At 49.1% G+C, this 21,452-nt stretch overlaps 1 protein-coding gene across 1 annotated transcript; it reads left to right on the top strand.

Moving 5' to 3' along the window:
- The first annotated feature begins 121 nt into the window (after window positions 1–121).
- On the top strand, window positions 122–21,110 carry SCAMP5 (secretory carrier membrane protein 5). The gene is made up of 7 exons (XM_019441432.2): window positions 122–277; window positions 11,958–12,021; window positions 12,837–12,965; window positions 16,225–16,381; window positions 17,518–17,619; window positions 18,047–18,164; window positions 18,429–21,110. The coding sequence occupies exons 2-7, from the start codon at window positions 12,015–12,017 to the stop codon at window positions 18,621–18,623; spliced, it is 708 nt and encodes a 235-aa protein (XP_019296977.1). The 5' UTR covers window positions 122–277; window positions 11,958–12,014; the 3' UTR covers window positions 18,624–21,110.
- The last annotated feature ends 342 nt before the right edge of the window (window positions 21,111–21,452 follow it).

The raw sequence follows: 21,452 nt of genomic DNA, 5'->3' as shown, positions 1-21,452 counted from the left end.
CTTAGCACCTCGGACAGTTCCTGTAAGGTGCAGGGGTGGCCAGGCCTTCCTTCTCGCGAGCGCGGGAGGAGCGGCCCTAGAGGTGCCGCGGGAGTCTCGCGAGAGCGGCTGCTGCTTCGGGCGAGGGTGGCGCGGGCGCGTGAGGAGCCGGCAGGAGGAGCGCGCGCGCGCTCCCCGCCCCCAGCCCCGGAGCGGCTCGCGGCAGGCTCCGCGCCGCATCGCTGGGTGAAGCGCAGAGCAGGGCGACGGCCTTTCGGCAGCCGAACGGCAGCGGCGGGTGAGTCCTGGGCCTGAAGGCCGGGAGAAGGGATTTCCAGGGAAGCTGGGCACAGGGCGAGATGCGGTCACCCACTATCCAGCTTTGTACCCCCTACGCTTCACCTTTGCATGCAGGGGCAGGCAGGCCGAGCTGCTAGAGAGGTGGGGAGTCGAGGTGACCTTCCCTGATTGGGGCAGGAGAAGAGCGTCCCAGGTGCTTCCAGGTCCCTCTAACCCCCACCATCCCCATTCCCAGCTCCCGCAGAGGGAACCTGGGTCTTGGGTGACGTCAGACCCCTGGATTCTGGAGCCTGGGCCTTGGGCCCTACTTTCCCCCAGCCCCACCTGGTGTTCCCTGGAAACCGGCCTCTTCCCCCTGTCGGGGGGTGGGGGAGATGTTGCACATGGCCGAGGATGGGGGCGACTGGAGACGGGGGTGACAGTGGCCTCCTTTGGGTCTTTTCTCACAAGAGGTCCCTGCAGATGGACCCAGGCTGTGTCCCCTGTTCCTCTCCCGACCTTTAGTCGGCGGGTCCGAACCGCCTAAGGGTTATGGGGGATGGGTACACTGGCTTGATTGAGCCTGGGCTCCACCAGGGTTTTGGGGTAGTGAGTTGGGGACGCAGGACGTAGCTCATTCCAATATTGGCAGGAGTTGGCTATGAGGGTGGGGGTGAGGCGTTTGGGAACCCATCCCAGCCCCTACCTCAGGGAGCTCCTGCTCTGGGGGTTGGGGAAACCAAGTAGAGATTTCTACTGAGAATTCATCACAATCTCTGGCGGTTCAAACCGGTAATGCCCCAGCTCCGGGATGGGGAAATCAGCTAGGGCCTGGCAGACTTTCCCAGGGACATAAGGAGAAAGGGAGGCGAGAGCCAGTGAATAGACTTCTGGGGGGAGGGGAGATTTGGATGGGGGAGAGTGAAGAAAGAGCATTCCCTGGGAGTGGTATGGGCAAAGCGGTAGGAACTAAGCACAGCTGTTGGGGAGGCCCCCCTGGGACCCCAGCCATGTGAAGGTGCCCACGGGGTGGCGGAAGTCTGGAGAATTTTGCGACCTGTGCCCTACCTGTTCTACCTGCACAGGCTCAGGGCTCTGAAAGAGAAATGGTTCTTGTAGGAGCATGACTGACAGATTTTGTTTGGGGCTATACAAATCTTGTTAGTTTAAATTTAACCTGGGCTCACTTGGTGAGCCTGAAGGCAAAGTCCCTAGAGCTGAGAAAGGATGTCTCTGGTAATAGGTCACAGAAAGAGTTTTCGGTGTAGCAAACCTGTGGAGAGTTAGTGGGATCCTGGGAGGAGAGCTCTGGATAGGGGCCTTGGGCTCTGTAGCTGTTTCTTTCACTTTTTCCCTGGCTAATTGGCTACCTCTGAACAAGTTGGTTCCCCTCTTGGGTAGCTCTTTGCCAGCACTTTTCTCTGGGGAAGAAGTAACAGGACTAAGTACTGTCCTCCCTTGAGGAAGGGACTTGTTCTAGTTTAGAGTGTCCCTCCCAGTTCTTCTAACTTTTCCTTTCCTGCTCCCTCCCCCCCACCTCTTCCCCCTCCCCACAGCATTTCCTCTACTGATTCCACTTTGTTCCCTGCTGACAGCCTGGAATCTCTGAAAGTTTCCAGGAGGAAGTGTGATAGAGCAGGGTTGACAGAGGTTGTGGGCTTAGCCTGACTGGGGAGAGGGCAGCAGGCACTCCACTCTCACCCCTTGGGAGGGTACTCAAATCTTAAGCAAGAACAGGGATTGACTGTGCTCTGTGCCCTGCCCTGTGCTGCATCCCTGTGCTGTGCTGTGCTGCATCCCTCCTGGAATACTCATCCATGAGGGAGTGAGGAAGAGATTGGATGAGAATGAGTGAGCACTTGCTGCCCAATAACAGATTCAGAATTTAAGCAGTGGGATGTGCAGCAGGGATGTCTGGAAAGTCTTCCCAGAAGAGGTGGGATGTGAAAAAATAGTAGGACTTAGAGGAGGTGACAGGTTATGGGGCACTGGAGGCCAAGGAGGTGGCTGGACATGATCTTCTGCGTGAAACTAGGTTGTGTCAGAGGCAGGTCAGCCTATGGTGGAGAGGCAGAGGTGGTGGTTTGGGAAGTTTGTAGCTGATTGACACGAGGCCTTGAATGTCAGGCTTGGGATCAGCACGGGTACTGAAGAGTAATCACACGACAGTGATAGCAATGCCAGATGAGTGCTGTTTTCTGAGGATGATTCATAGTTCTGGGACTTCAGGGCTGGGGATGTGGGGTCTGGGGTGGGATAAGGGGACCAGAGGTAGAGCAAGAGGGGGGAACTTCCATCTTAGCAGATAGGCTCTGGACAGGCGGGAAGAAAATGACCATTACTAAGCCAAGGATGAGAGACTCATGCTAGAGAGGAGGGAAGGCTGGTAAGCAGGAAGCCCTTGAACTAGCCCCAGGTCTCTAGCCTGATCTGAGGCCAGGCTTGACTCCCTTCTCTCTGCCATGGACCTCACTCTCTCCACTTCAAGATTTTCTGTCCTCCCAGCTTCATAGTAAGAAATGGAATAAATGACAGTCTGGGTTCTTTGGAACAAAATTCAGGTAGTGTTTGCTATCTTATTAATAACTAAGGAGGTGCTTCCTTAGACCTACATTTTTAGGAGGTATGTAGCACCCCTCTATCTCTCTATCCAATATTATGAAAGCCTCAGTTGAACAACAGATTGTTCCTTCTCCCATTTTGCAGTCTAAGAATTTTGGTTTGCAGAGACCAGTGACTGCAGGCTTTCTCTCTCTCTCTCTCTCTCTCTCTCACACACACACACACACACACACACACACACACACACACACACACACACAGGCTAGCCCTGAAATAAGGGCAGAGTAGCTTAGAGCCCTCCATTACTGTGACCCTAACCTTCCACAGCCCTCCCAATCCTAAATTCTCTGGATTAACAAAAGAAACAGTCTTGCTCTGTCCTCTGGCTTCTCCTGCACTGAGTCATCCATAGTCTGCTACACTGACTTCTCTGTAACCATGGGCACACCTTTGGGTGACAGCCTGGGAGCAGGATGGGAGTCAGGCTGGAGCAGGGTTAGAGTCTCCTCCTTTGAGTCTCCCACAATCTGAGTTATTACCTGCCCCCTATGCACACACACCTCTCTTCTTTGTTTTCGTGGAGGACTTTAGTGCTGGACCGCTGTCATTCACTCCATTGCCTCCTTCTACCACCCTTTCTACCAGCCACATTTGAGTCTGGTCATCATTGGTATGTGACTACCTCTGAAATCTTAAGCTTCAGTCTTCTTGAAGCACAGTTTAACTTCTATTTTATCTGCTTTGTGACCTTGAGGAGACCTCTAGTTTTCTGACATCTCCATTTTCTCTGTCCCACACCTTCCATGTCCTTCCAAGACCCCATGGCCCACTGGCCCGCGCTCTCAACAGCCATACAACTTTGCTAGTATGTCCCACTCTAACAGCAGACCCCTCAAATCTGGATTCTACACTCAGAATGTGGAAGTTTCTGGGGGCTGTCACATACCAGAGCAGTCTGGTTCTACTTCAGAGCATGGTCTACAGCCTCAGCTGTCCCTCCGTTACTTGTAGAAACCCTTCCCCTCTTCCCATCAGCTCCCCATTCCATTTCATGGGAGGAGTTTTCCAAACTGGACTACTCTCCTAAAACTCTACTCACAGAGAGGGTGGTTGGTTAGGTATGTGGGAGGTGAAGCCGCAACCGTGTTTCCCCATTTCTTGAATTGGATTTCTCAAATCCTAGGGGAAGGAGGGCTCCTAGTCTAATGCTCCTACTCTGTGCTATGGATGCTGGCCCTTTCTGTCTTCTGAGGTCCCACTGGCCATCAGCTATTTTCCCTTCTCTTGTATCTTCAGCCTCTCCACTGTTTTCCATAATGCCTTCCTCCCGCTTCTAAATATATATGCTCAAGTATTCTATCTGGATAAATCTTTCTAACCCTATGTCCTCCTCTAGCTGCTGCTGTTGTAAACCTGTTGCTTTGTCCTCCACAAAAGTGATATGAGACCATTGTGGAAATTTTAGAAAATAAAGAAAAAAGGAAGAAAACCAACAACTTTAATTTCACTACCCAGAGGTGACGGCTGTTCGTTCTTTGCTTTATGGTGTTTCAGTGTTGTCACTGATATTCTGTGTGTGTGTGTGTGTGTGTGTGTGTGTGTATTTAAAATTTCAGCCAAGGGTGCCTGGGTGGCTCAGTTGGTTAAGTGTCTGACTTCGGCTCAGGTCATGATCTCACAGTTTGTGAGTTCAAGCCCTGCGTCGGGCTCTCTGCTGACCACTCAGAGCCTGGAGTCTGCTTTGGATTCTGTGTCTCCCTCTCTCTCTGCCCCTCCCAGCACTCACTCACTCTCTCTCTCTCTCTCTCAAAAATAAATAAAAAACATAATTTTTTTTTTTTTTTAATTTCAGCTAAAAGTTTGGAAAAACTAGTCTGCTAGACTTGTTCCTTTCTCTTCCTCCTGTTTTCATTTCTTGGCAGCTGGCCTCTACCCCACCCACCACTTCCTGAAACTGTGGCCTCTGAATTGCCAAATCAGCCCATGTCACACCTGCTTCATGGCCGTGATAGCGTCAACCCAGTTGATCAGTCATTAAAAATATTGAGATAACCTGTATTCATTGATATGAAACATTTTCAAGAGATATTGTTGAGTGGAAAAAAACAGGTTATAAACAGCATGTATAAAATGATCTCGTTTTGGTCATGTATGCTGATATATACATTAAAAACAAAATCCTAAAGGTCAAACTGTTAAAGGGGTGGCCTCTGAGAAGGTGGGTTTAGAAGAACTTTTATTTTCAACTTTATGCACTTTGTTTTTTTAAGATTAAAAACATTTCTTTTAGAGAGAGAGAGAGAGAGAAAGAGAGAGTGAGAGAGCACGAGCAGGGGAGAGGGGTAGAGGGAAAGAGAGAGAATCTTGAGCAGGCTCCATGCTCAGTGCGGAGCCCAGCATGGGGCTCAATCCCACATCATGACCTGAGCCAGAGTCAAGAGCCAGATGCTCAACTGATTGAGCCGCCCTGGCGCCGTGTGCACTTTGTTTTTTATAACTTGCAAATATTTTTATACATAGGTAAAAAGCAACATATTTTCATTTTATATATATATAAAAAAAAACCAAAACGGTGAGGCTATACAAATATATTTTTACTTTTTATTTAAATTACAATTAGTTAACAATGAGACTTTCTCTCTCTGTCTGTCTCTAGTTCTCTGACACTAAGATTTTGTTTTTAAGTAATCACTGCACCCAACATGGGGCTGGAACTGACAACCGTGAGATCAAGAGTTGCATGCTCTGCTGACTGAGCCAGCCAGGTGACCCCCCGCCCCTATTTTTCTTTCTTTCTTTCTTTCTTTCTTTCTTTCTTTCTTTCTTTCTTTCTTTCTTTCTTTCTCTCTCTTTCTTTCTTTCTTTCGTGAGTTTTATGCCCAATGTGGGGCTTGAACTCACAACCCTGAGATCAGGAGTCACATGCTGTACTGACTGAACCAGCCAGGTGCCCCATCAGGCTATATACATACATACATATATATATATATATATATATATATATATATGTATGTATATATTTTACTATATATTTTTTAAGTTAGCTTATTTTTGAGAGAGAGAGAGCTCCAGTGAGTGAGAGGCAGAGAGACAGGGAGAGAGAGAGAATTCCATGTAGGCTCCACACTGTCCACGTAGAGCCTGAAGTGGGACCTGAGCTCACCTGAAGCGGGGCTCAAACTCATGAGCCATGAGATTGCAACCTGAGCCGAATTCGGACACTCAACTGACTGAACCTATTTATTTATTTTTGAGAGAGAGAGAGAGAGAACATGAGTGGGAGAGGGCAGAGAGAGAGGGGGACAGAGGATCTGAAGTGGACTCAGTGCTGAGAGCCCCCAGTGTGGGATTCAAATTCATGAATCATGACCTGAGATCATGACCTGAGCCAAAGTTGGACACTTAACCGACTGAACCACCAAGGTGCCCCAAGGCTATATATTTAAAAAAAAATTTTTTTTAACGTTTTTATTTATTTTTGAGACAGAGAGAGACAGAGCATGAATGGGGAGGGGCAGGGAGAGAGGGAGACACAGAATCGGAAGCAGGCTCCAGGCTCTGAGCCATCAGCCCAGAGCCCGACGCAGGGCTTGAACTCACGGACCATGAGATCGTGACCTGAGCCGAAGTCGGACGCTCAACTGACTGAGCCACCCAGGCGCCCCGAGGCTATATATTTTAAAAGAAAAAGAGGAATGTAATATTTCAGTGGCTCACAAGGCTCCTGAGGATAAAGCCCAAATTCTGCCGGTGGCCTTCAAGGCCAGGATGACCTGACCCCTCCTACCTTTCAGCACTATTTTTGCCTTTCCTTCTCTCCCTTCACTTTGAGCTTCATTCTTGCTCTACCCTTTCAATCCCTTGAATATGCATGCTGTGGCTCTCCTGACCTTCATCTGCTTTCCTATCGTCTCCTGGCCGACTCCTATTCATCCTTCAGGATTCAGCTCTGATATTGCTTCTTCTATGAAGCCCTCCGTGGCTCCTCCAGGACAGACCAGGGAGGTGCTCCTCCGTTCCCACAGCTTTTTGTACTTGTTCTTCCAGGGCATCTCTCAGGCTGTGTTGTAATTGTCCATTGACTTAACTGGGTTCTCCACCCTTACCTCTTCCTTCTCAACCCCATCCTGTCTCCTATACAATAAACAAAATTGAGGCAGATACAAGGAGGGGACTCTTACTGTCCTCTCCAGGGTCTCAAGCCTGTATGTGCTTGCATCATGTTCTCCTTCCCATCTGCTAGCTTTGGGGCTTGTCCCACCTCCTTGACCCCGTGCTTCTCCCCTTTTTAGGGGCTTGTGTCTGTTGTAAATGCAACCTTTCCCTTGATCTTTTACATCCCTAGCTTATTTCCATCTTGAACAATCATCAGCTGCAGCCCTCTCTGGATCCCATATCTCACCTATCTCTATTCTCTTCCTAGGCAGGCTTCTTCAAAGAGCTGTCTGTGTCTACTCTCAGTTTGCTAGTTTGTTCAGCTAGCTGTAATTTGGCTTCTGCTGCCCACCCCACACATCTCCATGGCCATCAAAACAATTCTTGCAGGGTCACAGATGACTTGAGGTTTTTGAGTGTTATATGTACCTCAGTGTTCAGCTCTTTTCATGCCAGACTTCGCAGTGGCATCTGTCATATTTGTCCACTGTCTGCTCTTGGCTTTGGAGACCCCATGCTCTCCTGGTTTTCCTCCTGCCTCAGTGGCTGCTCCTTCTCATTCTTTGCCAGCTCATCCTCTTCTGCCTTTTTTTGTTTTTTCCATTTATATTTTTGAACAGATAATACATTTACGTGATTTTTAATTCAGAAAGATGTCTCGGGGTCACTTGGGTGGCTCAGTGGGTTAAGTGTCTGACTCTTGATTTTGGCTCAGATCATGATCACACAGTTTGTGAGTTCGAGCCCCATGTCGGGCTCTGTGCTGACGGCCTGGAGCCTGCTTTGGGATTCTTTCTCCCTGCCCTCCCCTGCTTGCACTCGCACACTCTCTCTCTCAAAATAAATAAATAAAACTTAAAAAAAACTATTTCCATAATAATACTAAGATGTAATGATACCGAAACATCTATTAAAAACTTGCTTTTCCTGGGCTCTTACTTTCCCACATTGCATATTCTCTCTCCAAACTCTTAACAGTGAGAACCCAGGTTCCAACGACATCAACCCCGGACATCATATGTCCTCTCTTAGCGTACACATGACAAGGTTTCAGCATTGCTACACTATACCAACAGTAACAGTAAAGTTGCTTATACTTCAGGTTTCTTTCCAGTTATTTTTGTCCTTGAGATGTATCCTTTTAAGAGAACACAGAGTGCTCTGATAAAGTTACTTGGCCAGTTCTTTTTTCTATGTGGTTGTTATCAATTTCCTGTACAGTTAGCTTCATTTGATTTTATTTCACTTTTAGAATTGCTTTTCTTTCTGGTGTACATTTTTGAATATGTAAGATATTATATGTACAAAGTATGTATAAATTCTTGCCCAGGGAAGTCTCACTACTCATCCTAGCTCTTCTATCACATTTTTTGGTGGCCATTTTTTTTTTTTTTTAGTGTCTGGTTTACTTTTTCTGTGCTTCTTTTGCAAAAATAAGCCAATTTATATGTATATTCTTTCCCCTTCCCCCCCTTTTTGCACAAAAGATAGCATAGTATTTATACTTGTTTGTATTTTGCTTTTTTCATTTAATGGTATATCCTGGAAGTCATTCCACAGCAATTAATAGAGATCATCTCCATTCTTTTTACATCTATGTAGTACTCCGTTGAGTGATATACCATAGTTTATTCAAACAGTTGCATTTAGATTACTTCCAACATTTTGCTATTGCAAAATAGTGTCACATTGAATGACATATGTATTTATTGTTTCTTATTTGTGGGTAAATAACCAGAGTAGGATTATTGGGTAAAAAGGAAAAAACATTTTTATTCTCCTCTCCCCTCCTTTTTTTTTTTTTCTACTATGAAAGGTAGCATATTATTTGACTATGTCTATATCTTTTGTTGTCTGTTGTCTAGACTGTTTTATGTCTGTCATTTTTTCAATGACTAATAATCATGAAGATCTTCATGTTTTGTTTTGTTTTTTTAAATAGGTGTGGAGCCCAGTGCGGAGCTTAAACTCACTAGCTTGACATTAAGACCTGAGCTGAGATCAAGAGTTGGATGCTTAACTGACTGAGCCACCCAGACACCCCTACATCACTGTTTTTTTTTTTTTTAATAGCTGCAGAGAGGGGTTGCCTGGGTGGCTCAGTCTGCTTCAACTCACATTCAATCTGACTTCAACTCACATCATGATCGCAGTTTGTGAGTTCGAGCCCTGCATCGGGCTCTCTGCAGTCAGCACAGAGCCCGCTTCAGATCCTCTCTCTCCCTCTCTTTCTGTCCTTCCCCCACTCACGCTCTCTCTCAAAAATAAATAAACATTAGGGGCATGTGGGTGGCTCAGTCGGTTAGGTGTCTGACTTCGGCTCAGGTCATGATCTCGTGGCTCCTGAGTTCAAGCCCTGTGTTGGGCTCTGTGCTAACAGCTCAGAGCCTGGAGCCTGAGCTCCCCCACCCCCCGCCCCGCCCCGCCTCTGTTCCTCCCCAGCTCGTACTCTATCTCTCTCTCTCTCTCCCAAAAATAAATGAACATTAAAAAAAAAAATTAAAGAAAAATAGCTGCAGAGGACTGCAGAACAGTCCATTGTATGACTGTACCATTTATTTAATCAGTCCCCTATTGATGTGTAGATTGTTTCCAATCTTTTGGTGTTACAAACAATGCTACAATGAATGCATCTGTATAAGGGTGTCATTTCTTGTGGCCCTCTATCATGCCTATCTTTTTCCCTTTTATAGTAGGTGTTGTTGGGTTTCTATATAGGTATTTGATTTAATATCACAAAGGAGCCATTAAAGATTATAACTGCCCGGGGCGCCTGGGTGGCTCAGTCGGTTGAGCTTCTGACTTTAGCTCAGGTCATGAACTTACAGTTCATGAGTTTGAGCCTTGCATCAGCCTCTGTTGACAGCTTGGAGCCTGCCTCAGATTCTGTGTCTCCCTCTCTGCCCCTACCCCACTCGCACTCTGTCTTTCTCTTAAAAAAAAAAAAAAAAAAGCATTAAATAAAAGATTATGGGGCGCCTAGGTGCACAGTTGGTTAAGCGTCTGACTTCAGCTCAGGTCATGATCTCACCACTGGTGAGTTGGAGCCCCGCATTGGGCTTTGTGCTGACAGCTCAGAGCCTGGAGGCTGCTTAGGATTCTGTGTCTCCCTCTCTCTCTGCCTCCACCCCCCCCCCCCATGCTCTTTCTCTGTCTCTCAAAAATAATAAATAAAAACATTTAAGAAAAAAAAAAGATTATAACTGCCCAAACCTTTAGTTGGATCCAGAGGAATTTGACTGGAACTCTACGAGGGTTTTGTTTTTTGTTTTTATTCTTGCTTTTTATGCAAACTTTTAATTTCCTAACACACAGGAAAGTGCACAAATTGTAATCTCATGCTTGATGAATTTGCACAAAGTCAACACTATGTAACCGGCTCCCAGACCCAGTAGCAGACCATTACCAATACTTCAGCTTATGCTCCCTGCTCCCTCAATGGTAACACTATCTTGACTTTATTTATTTATTTATTTTTTGTTTCCCTGCCTCTTGACTTTTAACACCATAGATTCATTTTGCCTATATATATATATATATATATATATATATATATATATACATATACATATATACACACACACACACACACACACATATATATATATATACACACACACATATATATAATTAAGTTTATTTATATATTTTGAGAGAGAGAGAGTGCATGAGAGCAGGAGAATGAGAGCAGGGGAAGGGCAGAGAGAGAGGGCGGGGGGAGAGAGAATCCCAAGCAGGCTCCGTGCTGCCAGCACAGAGCCCTACATGGGGCTTGATCCCATGAACCATGAGATCATGACCTGAGCTGAAATTAAGAGTCCAACATTCAACCAACTGAGACACCCAGCCTCCCCTTGTTTTGCCTATTTTTAAGCTTTATAGAACTCTCTACCCAACTTTTAAGTGTTGCATCACCTTGGTGCTTGGTCATAGACCATTTTCTGATTTTGAATATTCCCAATGCCTACAAGGCAGCCCTGGACTTAGCATGTCTGTAAGGCAGCAGCTTCTTGTATTTCTTGGGACCCTGTGCCTGTTCTTTTGGTTTCTGCCCATGATGGAGATCTCAGTTAATAGCCCCACCGTCATGCAATCAGTGGTTTAAGCTGGCAGGAAGTCTTCTTGATGGTCTCACTCCCCCCACTCCCCAGAGCCACCTCTGAGCCCGTTCAAACTTGCCTCCTAAGGGCCTCAAGAATCATTCCCTGCTTCCTTCACCTCCCCTCCAGTCTCACTCCTGCTGCTTCCCATTTGTACTCTTTGCTTTGGCCAAGGTCGCCCTCTTTCCCATAAAAGTGTGAGACTTCTTCCTGCATCAGAGTCTGTGCTTGCCTTCTGCTGTGCCTGGAAGGCTGCCTTGCTCTGGGCAACTCCTCTGTATTCTTCAGGTCTTTGCTCACTGCTTACATTGAATTTCCCTGACTTCCCACACTGGGTTAGATCACCTTGCTCTATATTGTGCATATTTTCATGGTGGCCACCCTTCCCTTTTAGCGTAGGTACTCCACAGGTTATTGACTGTTTCATGCAGAGGGCAGGAACCACATCGTGCTGTCTCCCGGTGCCTAACATATTACAAATCCTCAGTAAGTGAACAACTGACGGAAGGCAAAGGCGGGAGAGCGGGGAGGCCAGCCTGTGACTGATGCCAGGTCTGCCATGTTCAGGGTCAAGGAATAGAATTTTCTCTTTCAGAGGTCTCTAGCCTCCTCAGGCCTTCTCTGTCATTTGCCTTCCCTCATGGGGTCCCCTCCCAGGTTTGTTTCTGAAGATAGACTTTATGCCTTGAAACAAAGGGCAGGAGTGCTTGGAAGGAGGGCTGGTGGCTCAGTATGGGAGCTGCCTCCATTGGGTTCATCCCACTGTGGGGGGTTACAGCTCAGTTCTTCCCTGAGGAGCTTCTAGCCCTACCAGGGCTGAGAGAGGGACTGGGTCAGGCCAGTCCTGATCTTCATCCTTCTCTGGCTTTTCTTTCCTTCCAGGTCAAGACAAAGAGGCGTGGGCAGGCCTCTGGGCCAGCTGGTGCCACCCGTTCCATCATGGCAGGTAAGGACAGGGTCATGTGGATAGGATATGCAGGTGAGCACAGGGTGGGTGGCCCCCTTCCTAGTTTCCTTATCCCTTTTAGTTTTTGGAGGTCAAGTTGTTTCTGTCTTCCTTTCTGTCCTCCCCAGGCTTTCCCTGGTCTCCCCCTGAGGCTATCTATTTGAGACCCTCAACATGACATTGTCGAGCTCTCTGTCAGATCTCTGACCCTGGGGACCAGAGATTGAGCACCCTGATGCCTTGGTCCTGCTGGCCATCTGAGTGATAAGCAGCAAGGGTGGCTCAGTCCCTGTCCCCTCTGTCACTATTGCTCTTTAATACTCTGAGACCCTTTCCTTCTGATTTCTGAGTTGTTTGGTTTCCAAAGGCTCAAACACAGTGCCAGAGCTGGAGGGACCTTTAGAGACTATCTAGCTCAAGCCCTACCCGACTGGATAAACGGAGGTCCTGGGAGGGGTGGTAACTTGCTCCGAAACGTGAATGTTGGAGTGGACACGGGAACTCCTGTCTCCAGGCTCACCCATCCTGCTTCATCTGCCTGGAACTGGCTCCCCCACCATGGAGGCAGCTGTGCCCCTGATGGACAGTATTTATTGTTTCTCTTCTGAGAGACAGCAACACTGCCTCAGGGCCTTTGGTTATTTTGGGAACCTTGTAACAGACTTGAGGAAGCAGGGATGGCTGTGTGGGGATAGCAAAGTAGCCTGTGACCACAGGGGCCGGGGGACAGCTGAAACCAGGGCAAGAGTGATCACACTGGGTCATCGGGGAGTGGGACGTTCAAGGTGATGCTATGTGATATGCTTCACCCACAGAGAAAGTGAACAACTTCCCACCATTGCCCAAATTCATCCCCTTGAAGCCATGTTTCTACCAAGACTTTGAGGCAGACATTCCTCCCCAGCATCTCAGCATGACCAAGCGCCTCTACTACCTCTGGATGTGTGAGTGCTGTAGGATGGGGGTGGGCCACGGGGGCGGGGTGGGGGAGGGAGGACGGCTGGTGCGTGCCAGACATCAAGGTGGGGTGCCTGCAGGCTTGGCTGTCCACCCTTGCAGCATCTGCATGGGCCACCTCCCAGCAGGTTCTGCTCATGGGTTGACTACCCATCTGGGCCCTGGTTTCCCTCATCCTCCCTGCCCCCCATCTAGGCCTCTCCTCCCTTCTCTCCCTACACTTCCCATTCACAGAGCATCTAGGTGAGGGGCTCTGTCTGTAGCATCATTTCTCTTTTTGCTCTCCCTTCCCCTTCCCACTGGAGTGGTTCTCCAGGTGGCTGCCAGGACCTCAGGATTCTGGATTCGGAGAGGAATCCTTGTCTCAAAGCCACATTTGTCTTGCTTTCTTTGGAAAACTGCTCAGAGAAAAGAGCACTGACTAGAAGTTGGGAGATACAAGATCAAATGGGGCTGGTTGCCCTATTTCCTAAGCCACAGGTTCCTCACTTATAGGAAGAGGGTGTTGGCTCAGTGATCACCGTGGTTCCAAGGAGTTCTGTGTTGTGCGGTCTGTACTTCTCTAAGAATCTAGAGTTCTGATGTTCTACAATGTCGAGATCCAGAGTTTAAAGACTCCAGTTGCTGGTGGGCTGTGGCAGGTTGGTGGGAAAGTGTCATCTTAGGGGGATGGGACTTTGCTCTGCCCAGGCTGGTCAAAGGTACTTCTTAGGCATGTACACACAGGGCAGGCTGGTTTTCCTGTGCTGGGTACTGGCCTCAAGGTACCTTAGACCTGCAGTGTGACCACAGCAGGGTGTGTCAGGTGTGATGTTGCCTTGAGTCAGGCCTGCACTTAGCTGCTGACTTGGGGAGGTGATTGCTTGTGCCAGGAAGGTGGTAAAGAATGCTGTCTTTGCAGCAGGTCCTTCATGGAGTGATAGAAAGAGTGTGGGGACAGACAGACTCAGTTTCAAGCCCTGGCTTAGCCTTTGGGCAGAGAAGGAATCTTTCCCTGTGTAACATGAGAGGAGGAAGAGATGGGGCAGGTGTGAGAAGGTCTGTAGATGTTGGGAAGAGAATGAGGAGGTTGCCTCTGATGGCTTCTATTTCTTCCCATCAAATGTGATGTAGAAGTGAGGATGGGAGTTTTGAGGAAAGTGGGATTAGAATGATAGCATTTGTGGGCAGAGGGTGAGGACACTATCCAAAGACACATGACCCTGAAGACTTCTGGGCCATGCTCAGGGTCTGTTTGGGGTTGGCCGCTGTGAATTCATAGTCCTACCAGGCTTCTCCGTAGGCTCCTTCTTTTCTAGCAACATTCAGCTCAGATGCAGGTGGGCATTGTGTTCATCAAGGGTGACTGTGATCAGAAGACCAGGCAGGGGAGGGAATTAGAAAAAGTGTGATGAATTATGGAATCCAAGCTTGACAGAGAGAGAAGTGGAGATAGAAAAAAGCTGAAAAAAGCTGATGGTTGGAGAGAGATTAGCCAAGTCAATGGATGTCTGTTCCAAAGAGGTAGTGGAATAATTGCAACAGAGGCACTAGATCCAGGGAGCTGGAGAGAGATGGGATCTGGGAAGAGAGATATAAACCAATATAAAAACAAGTTAATATCTGTTCTATGTAAAGAGCAAATAAAATCAGTAAGAACACCAAAGTTGTGGGGAATTGGGGGGCAATACACAGGGATGGAGGAAATACAACTGAAGTGGACAGGAAGAAATGCTCCAGGGTTAGGAGGGGCCCTGAGATGGGTTTTTGTGCCCAGGTGACAGCATTGTCAGAGCAGACTTGGGGAGCACCCCACCTGACCCTGAGCTCTGGGAACTCTGCCCCTGAGAAAATCCAGGGGCTGGATTTAAGGGCTATAAATATCTTCCTAAGTCCTCACCAGGCACCTGCCAGATGCTATGCTCCCAAGGAAATGTATATAACCCTTGAGATGCTTAAGGGTTCTATTCAGAAACCAAGACCAGATGTCTCGCTGTTTGAGGCCACGAGTGAGCCAGCCTGCTTTTGTTTATTCAGCAGATCTTTGTGGAGCCTTGAAGGGACTCAACTTAACGTTTGAGGAAGGGAGCACCCTGAGGTCAGAAGCCCTGTGTGTGAGGTTTCTGCTGGCTGTGACTCAGTGATGCTGTGATTCTGAGTTCATCTAGAGTATATGGACACAGAGGAGAGGGAGCCTGGATTCTGCTCTTGCAGAGCTTCTAGTGTGGTTGATAGGCTGGGATTTGTACTTGGGAAACCATGCATGAGAGCAGCCCAGGTCTGAAAGCGGTCAGAGGGATGGGACATGAATAAAGTTGGAGTAGTAAAGGAAGGCTTCTTGGAGGAAGTGGCATAATAGTTATCTAAGAAATGAATTAGATAGAGATTGAGATCCCAGCCACTGCTGCATGCCCTATTTTTTTTAACATTTTTAATGTTTATTTATTTGAGAGAGAGAGAGCGAGCATGAGCAGGGGAGGGGCAGAGAGAGAGGGAGACAGAATCCAACGCAGGCTCCAGGCTCTGAGCTGTCAGCACAGAGCCCAATGCGGGGCTCGAACCCACAAACTGTGAGATCATGACCTGAGCTGAAATCGGAGGCTTAACCGACTGAGCCACCCAGGCGCCCCAATACATGCCCCATTTTAAGAGCAGGGTAGATGGTACAATGGCTTGAAGAGATGTTTCCACGAGGCCTTTTACTCTCCACTTTTTGGACCCCTTGCAAAAGAAGATGTAAGGGTTTCCTGTGCCTTGGGCTTGGTGATTGCTGTGAATATGGGAGGGCCAGCAGCTGAAGCCATTCTTATAAGAAGAGCATTTCTACCACCTGGAGGCTTTGGGGGCCCTTTAATGGGGCTTGTTGGGCTGAGGCTCTGGGTTCCTGCTCTGGAGACTCTGTTCTCCGTATTTCTCAGATCTCTAGGAGTGGGTGTGGGGAGGGGAATGGAATTGGTCTAAGCTTCCAGTTTTCTTTCTTACAGTCTGTACTCCCTCTGTGTGTGTATGCATGTGTGTCTCGTGTATCTGTGTGTATTCACTGATGTGCGTTGTGGGTGTGAATCTCTGTAAATGTGGTTTTCATGCATGTTTGTGTGTATCTACCTCTCTGTGTATATGCTGTTTCCATGTGTTTGATTGTGGGTCTGTTGAGTTATGTGTGTGTGTGTCCATGTCTGGGTGCTCACATATCTCTGCATGGGTCTGGGTGTCTGTGTGCGTGTCTGGTGTTTGTCTCTGTGCGTGCATGTACTCCTGGGTCTGCAGTGAACAGCGTCACGCTGGCCGTGAACCTGGTGGGCTGTCTCGCGTGGCTGATCGGAGGCGGGGGAGCCACCAACTTTGGCCTGGCCTTTCTCTGGCTCATCCTCTTCACACCCTGCTCCTACGTCTGCTGGTTTCGGCCCATTTACAAGGCCTTCAAGTAAGTTGTTGGTGCTGACCCCAGCTCCTAGCCCTGTCTCTTTGCCCATCTACACTGTCTCTTCCCTACATATTTTCTCACTTTTTTTTTTTTGACCACCCCCTAGACTCACTTTCACTTCTGCACCCTCAGCTCAGACTGCCAGGTAGGACTTGGGCTTCCTGAGAGCTCAGTGCTGGGAGTCAAGAGTCTTAGTTCCTTCCTTTCCCACCCCTCACTTACTTTCTCACTTCCTTGGGTGGGCACCACATAGATATCAGGCCTATTTTAGTTTTGCCTTCCCCAGGCAGCTGTATGTTAAGTTTTGCCAATGGGACCACCTGTCTTGGTGGAGCTGCCCGTCTTTGTGCCTGTGGGGCTAGCTGATTTGGCACCAGGTGGAGTATCTGCCATGTGCTAATGGAACCAGTCATCCAGGTACTACTGACACTATGTGCTAATGATGTCATCCAACTCACTGGATGCTAAATGTGCTAAAGGGAACACCCATTCATGTACAAGTGGGGCTAACTCTCTTGGTGCCAATGGGTGTCTACCTTGTGTAAAACAGACTTTCTGTCTTGGTGGTAATGGGACTATTCATCTATGTACCAACAAGGCTATCTGTCTTGGTGCCAGTGGAGTATCAATCTCAGTGCTAATGGGGCCTCAGATGTCTTTGCCAATCAGATCATCCAGCTGTATACCAATTAGGCTACTATTTGGTGCCAGTAGGGTTCCATTCTTGTACCAACGAGACTTTCTGTCTCTGAGCTTATAGGAATGTCCATCCATGTGCCAGTGGAGCTAGATATCTTAGTGCCAGTAAGGCTGTCCATCCCCTTGACAATGGGGTTACTTATTCCTACCATAATCAACCCATCTATTTCTATGCCGATAGGGCCAACCATCCGTGTACTGTGAGGGTCCATTTATGAGGAGATCTCTCCCTATGTAATGTTGCACGCACAAGATTAATACACGGAAACTTGCAAAGATCCTCGTAAACACTGTCCCATTTTTGCCTCTCAATTAAGGCCTTTGGGTCTCTTCTGTCTGTTGCATACTCATTTAAACTTGGAAGGGCTTGGGGGTCCTGAAGGCAGGGAAGCCCTGGCCCTCTTCCCAGGTGATGGGAGTCATCTCCTTTGGTGCAGGACTGACAGCTCCTTCAGCTTCATGGCATTCTTCTTTACCTTCATGGCCCAGCTGGTCATCAGCATCATCCAGGCTGTGGGCATCCCAGGCTGGGGAGTCTGGTAAGAGACCGGGGTGTCTGGGATTGACCCAGGGCTGGTATGGGTGGCACTTCAGGTGTGTCCATTGTTTACCTCTCTGTGTTAGCTGCCTAGCCTGTGAGAGGATTCAGGGTAGTCTGGTTGTCATAGTGACATACCCATAGCATCAGAGGGGGAGGAGAACCTCGCAGTGGCTTTTGAGGGTGCTAAGGTGTGTCAAGCATCATGGGAGAACCCAAGGGAAAGAAGCCTTATGCCTGAGGAGCTTGTGTCCTGAGCCGTGGGGAAGGATTCTTCTGAACCACTGACACAGGCCCTTTGGATGGTCTCTTTGCATCCAATGATATGGCCCCTCCTTGTGACATTGAGATGGCTCCTGGCTGTGGTGGGGTGGCTCCTGGCTACCCGTCACCATGCCAGCAGCCCCACAGCTGGCCTCTTCCTACAGCGGCTGGATCGCCACCATCTCCTTCTTCGGAACAAACGTTGGCTCAGCAGTGGTGATGCTCATTCCCACCATCATGTTCACGGTTGTGGCTGTGTTTTCCTTCATCGCTCTCAGCATGGTATGTGGTCACCTCAAGGTTGAGAGGGTGGCTTTGGGAAGGGGCTGCGATCTGTAACGACCCTCCTCCAAGTTACAGGAGGACCCAGAGGTCTTCCAAGGGACTCACTCTAGAACGGCTTGGTGGACTTTGCTCCTTGTACACAGGGCAGGTGTGGGAGGGAGGATTGGTTTTTACAGGGACTTGTCTCTGGTTTCCAGGTCTTTCCTGGAAGGTCTGCCCCTTCCCTTTGATTAACCCTTCCTTGTGCTCCTCCTCCTACAGGTTCATAAATTCTACCGGGGCAGTGGGGGGAGTTTCAGCAAAGCTCAGGAGGAGTGGACCACGGGGGCATGGAAGAACCCACACGTGCAGCAGGCGGCCCAGAATGCAGCCATGGGGGCGGCCCAGGGTGCCATGAATCAGCCGCAGACTCAGTATTCCGCCACCCCCAACTACACATACTCCAATGAGATGTGAGCCAGCCACGCCTACCAGGAGGGCAGGGCTGGGGGTCAGTGGGATGGGGACTCAAGCCACATCGTCAGTTGTGGTGACCAAGCAGGGTTCCCCCCCTCCCTTTTCTCCTCCCCCACTTTGTACAAAGAATCAGAGTTATATATATATATATACATATATATATATGTATATGTCTCCCCCCTTTCCCCACCCCTCTGGATTTTGCTCTCAGAACTCTGAGAGCTGTGGGCTGCACATGGAGCTGTCCCGTGCAGTGGTAGCTATGTCCATGTCCCCTTGTGAAATAGTACACAGTGGAGGTCTCTGTTGTTGTGGTGCTAGATGTATGTTTAGAACTCAACCAGCCCCCACCCTCCACCAGGGATCTGACCTGGGCCCAGGGATCCCTTATGGGCCAGGGAGGCATAGCAGAAAGCCTGGCCCCTCCCCAGGGTCATGAGCTGAAACTGTCTCCACTTTTGGTCTTACTGGGAAGCAACAGTATTTAGCGCTCATGGGGGTGGTAGGTAGGAGGGTGGGGACAGGCCAGGGATCTTCCTTTGCTCCTTCTGATCTGGTCTCCTCCACCTCCCACTTCTCCTCTCCTCTTTTCCTGGTGTCAGATTCCCTGTGGCTTCTTTTCTTGCCCAGGGTCTCTGTCTTTCCCATGTGGCTTTTCTTTGTCTTCCCCAAGGCTGAGTGTGCCAGTTGTGTCTGCTCCTGAGACTGAGCCCATTCCCAGATCAAGGAACTAGACAGGAGCTGAGCTTAAGTGGTGACGTGGGAGGGCACGCAGCTGGAGATGCAGAGCCCACCTGGGAACCCGACTCCCAGGGAGTGGAAGTGCAGGGTCATCTCCTTGATTCTCAGAGCGTGGCCTACAGGGGAAGGCTCCTCTCTTCTCTGTCCTGCTTCTCCTCCTTCTCTTTCCAGAGTCCCCTTGAGCCCCTCTGCCTATGTCACTCTCCTCGTCCCATGCTAGGTGGCATCTGCTACCCATGAAGGCAGATTCCACTGTCTTCTCTGAAGAGCTGGGTGGTGTCCAGGTGATTTGGGGGTATAAAGGTGCAGCTGGAGCAGAGGGTATGCAAATAATAATTGGTCTTTGAGGGAGATCTGGCTGGCCCAAGCCCATTGGGCAGGTGCCAGGTGTCTCTGAAAGACCATTGGATTTCTGGGGGCGATAGCTGTTGTTTGGGTCTGGTAGAGGGGCAGGCTCAGAGGGCTGAGCCTGGACAGAAGATTGGAGGAGAAGGCAGGCAGGGCCCAGTGAGAGAGGAGAGGGTGCCTCTTCCCACCCCAGCTTGCTTTTGGTCACAGAGCAGTTCTGGGCTCTTGAAGTCAGGGCCCAGGAAGAAGCACATGCTCAGTCCTATCCACAAGCACAATGAATGGCTGGAATGGGATTTCAGGGTAGACCGGGTGGGAGGGAAAGCCCTCTGGCTTTTTTTTTTTTTTTTTTTTTTTCAAATCAAGATTACTTGCTCCTTTCTGCCTACTAGACTTGGTTTTTGGCCCTTCCTCACCCTGTCAGAACTCCTTTTCCCTTGCAGGGTGGTGATTTAAGTCTTGTGGGGCTGTTCTGTTCTAAGCATCGTGAAAATGTTGCTGGTGGAGGCCCTGGCTCTTTCTGAGGCCTGGAGGGGAGTGGATTCTCAGCAAAGGAGCAGCCACCTGTTTTCCATCCTCCCTTCTGCCTGGGCTATTTAGCCTGAAAACCCAAACCCAGCTTGGTCACTCTGGGCTGGAACCCAGCACTTGGGCTTCCAGGTACCATCTGAGCTTTGAGCTCCAGGTACTTCATTTTCTGTAAGGGGAGCCAAGGGCTCTGGAAAGTTCTCTTCCTAATGGTCCTTTAGGCTTGGGCCAGAGTATGATTGGCTCTCTGCTCTACCATTTTCTCTCTGGAAGGCAGAGCCTTCTAGTCACAAGCCTCTAGTACCTAAAAAGAGACCCTAGGTCTAGGTTTTCTTCACTTTTCCTCTCCCCTACCCTAGACCTCTGGCTCCCTTTCTCTTGGTCTCTGGTAGCTCCAGGAGGGCTGTGGTGGTTCCCATTCCTGTTGGATGCCACCTGTGGTCGATTTGTTGTCCTACCTGCCCCTCTTCTTTCCTGGCTGAGACCTATATGGCCATGCCCTGGCTCTGCTCTTGGGAAGGCCTGCTACCTGGTTGTGGCCCAGCTTGTCCAGGCCCTGGGATGCTGCATCTCCAGGCAACTATGCACTTTCCTAGGGTGGGAACCGGTATGAGAAGTGGGGGCTGGGCACGAATTTATCTCTGCTGGATGGTCTGTCTTGGGGGAGTGCTGGAGGAAGGCCAGGTCAGTTCTGGGAATCCTCAGGTCTGGCCAGCCAGTGACCTGCTTTTGCATTTTGCTGGTGCCCGTTGCTCCTCCTTGTTTCTGGGGGACACAGACCATTGTCCAACTGGCAGTTGACCTGCCTGAGCTAATGTCTGTCTGTGGTAACTGAGTGAACCATAATAAAGGGGAACATTTGGCCCTGTGTGTCCTGCTGCGTCATGTGTCTTCATGTGGGCCTGTGTGGAGCCTCACTGTGGGCTGTGGGACATGGAGGTAGGGTGGGTCAAGTGGGTCTGTGGCCTGTCATTCCCAGGGCCCAAAAGTCACACATCTGTTTGTGGTTTTTTCTCTGAGGCAGCCTTGAGTAGGCCTTGAAATTACCACAGAGGCCTCCTGCCTGTTAGAAGGAGGAGTTCTGAGTTGCCTGAGGAGGAAGTAGAAGCCTGGATTAACGGGTGAGGGGTGGTTTGGTCCAGATGGTTGCTGCAAGACAAGGGCAAGGATAGAACACAGGGGGTCACCTCAAGTCTCACTGATGGGAGACTG

The sequence above is a fragment of the Panthera pardus genome, unplaced genomic scaffold (genome assembly GCF_024362965.1).
Source record: "Panthera pardus isolate Hobbes unplaced genomic scaffold, ASM2436296v1 HiC_scaffold_24, whole genome shotgun sequence".
Lineage (NCBI taxonomy): Eukaryota > Metazoa > Chordata > Mammalia > Carnivora > Felidae > Panthera > Panthera pardus.
This window is presented reverse-complemented; position numbering and strand designations above follow the sequence as displayed.

What these genes read in the sequence shown, in the direction of transcription:
- SCAMP5 (XM_019441432.2), top strand. An exon ending in CCCATTTACAAGGCCTTCAA is followed by an intron (nt 16,382 to 17,517) that starts GTAAGTTGTTGG and finishes CCTTTGGTGCAG; the next exon opens with GACTGACAGCTCCTTCAGCT. An exon ending in ATCCCAGGCTGGGGAGTCTG is followed by an intron (nt 17,620 to 18,046) that starts GTAAGAGACCGG and finishes CTCTTCCTACAG; the next exon opens with CGGCTGGATCGCCACCATCT.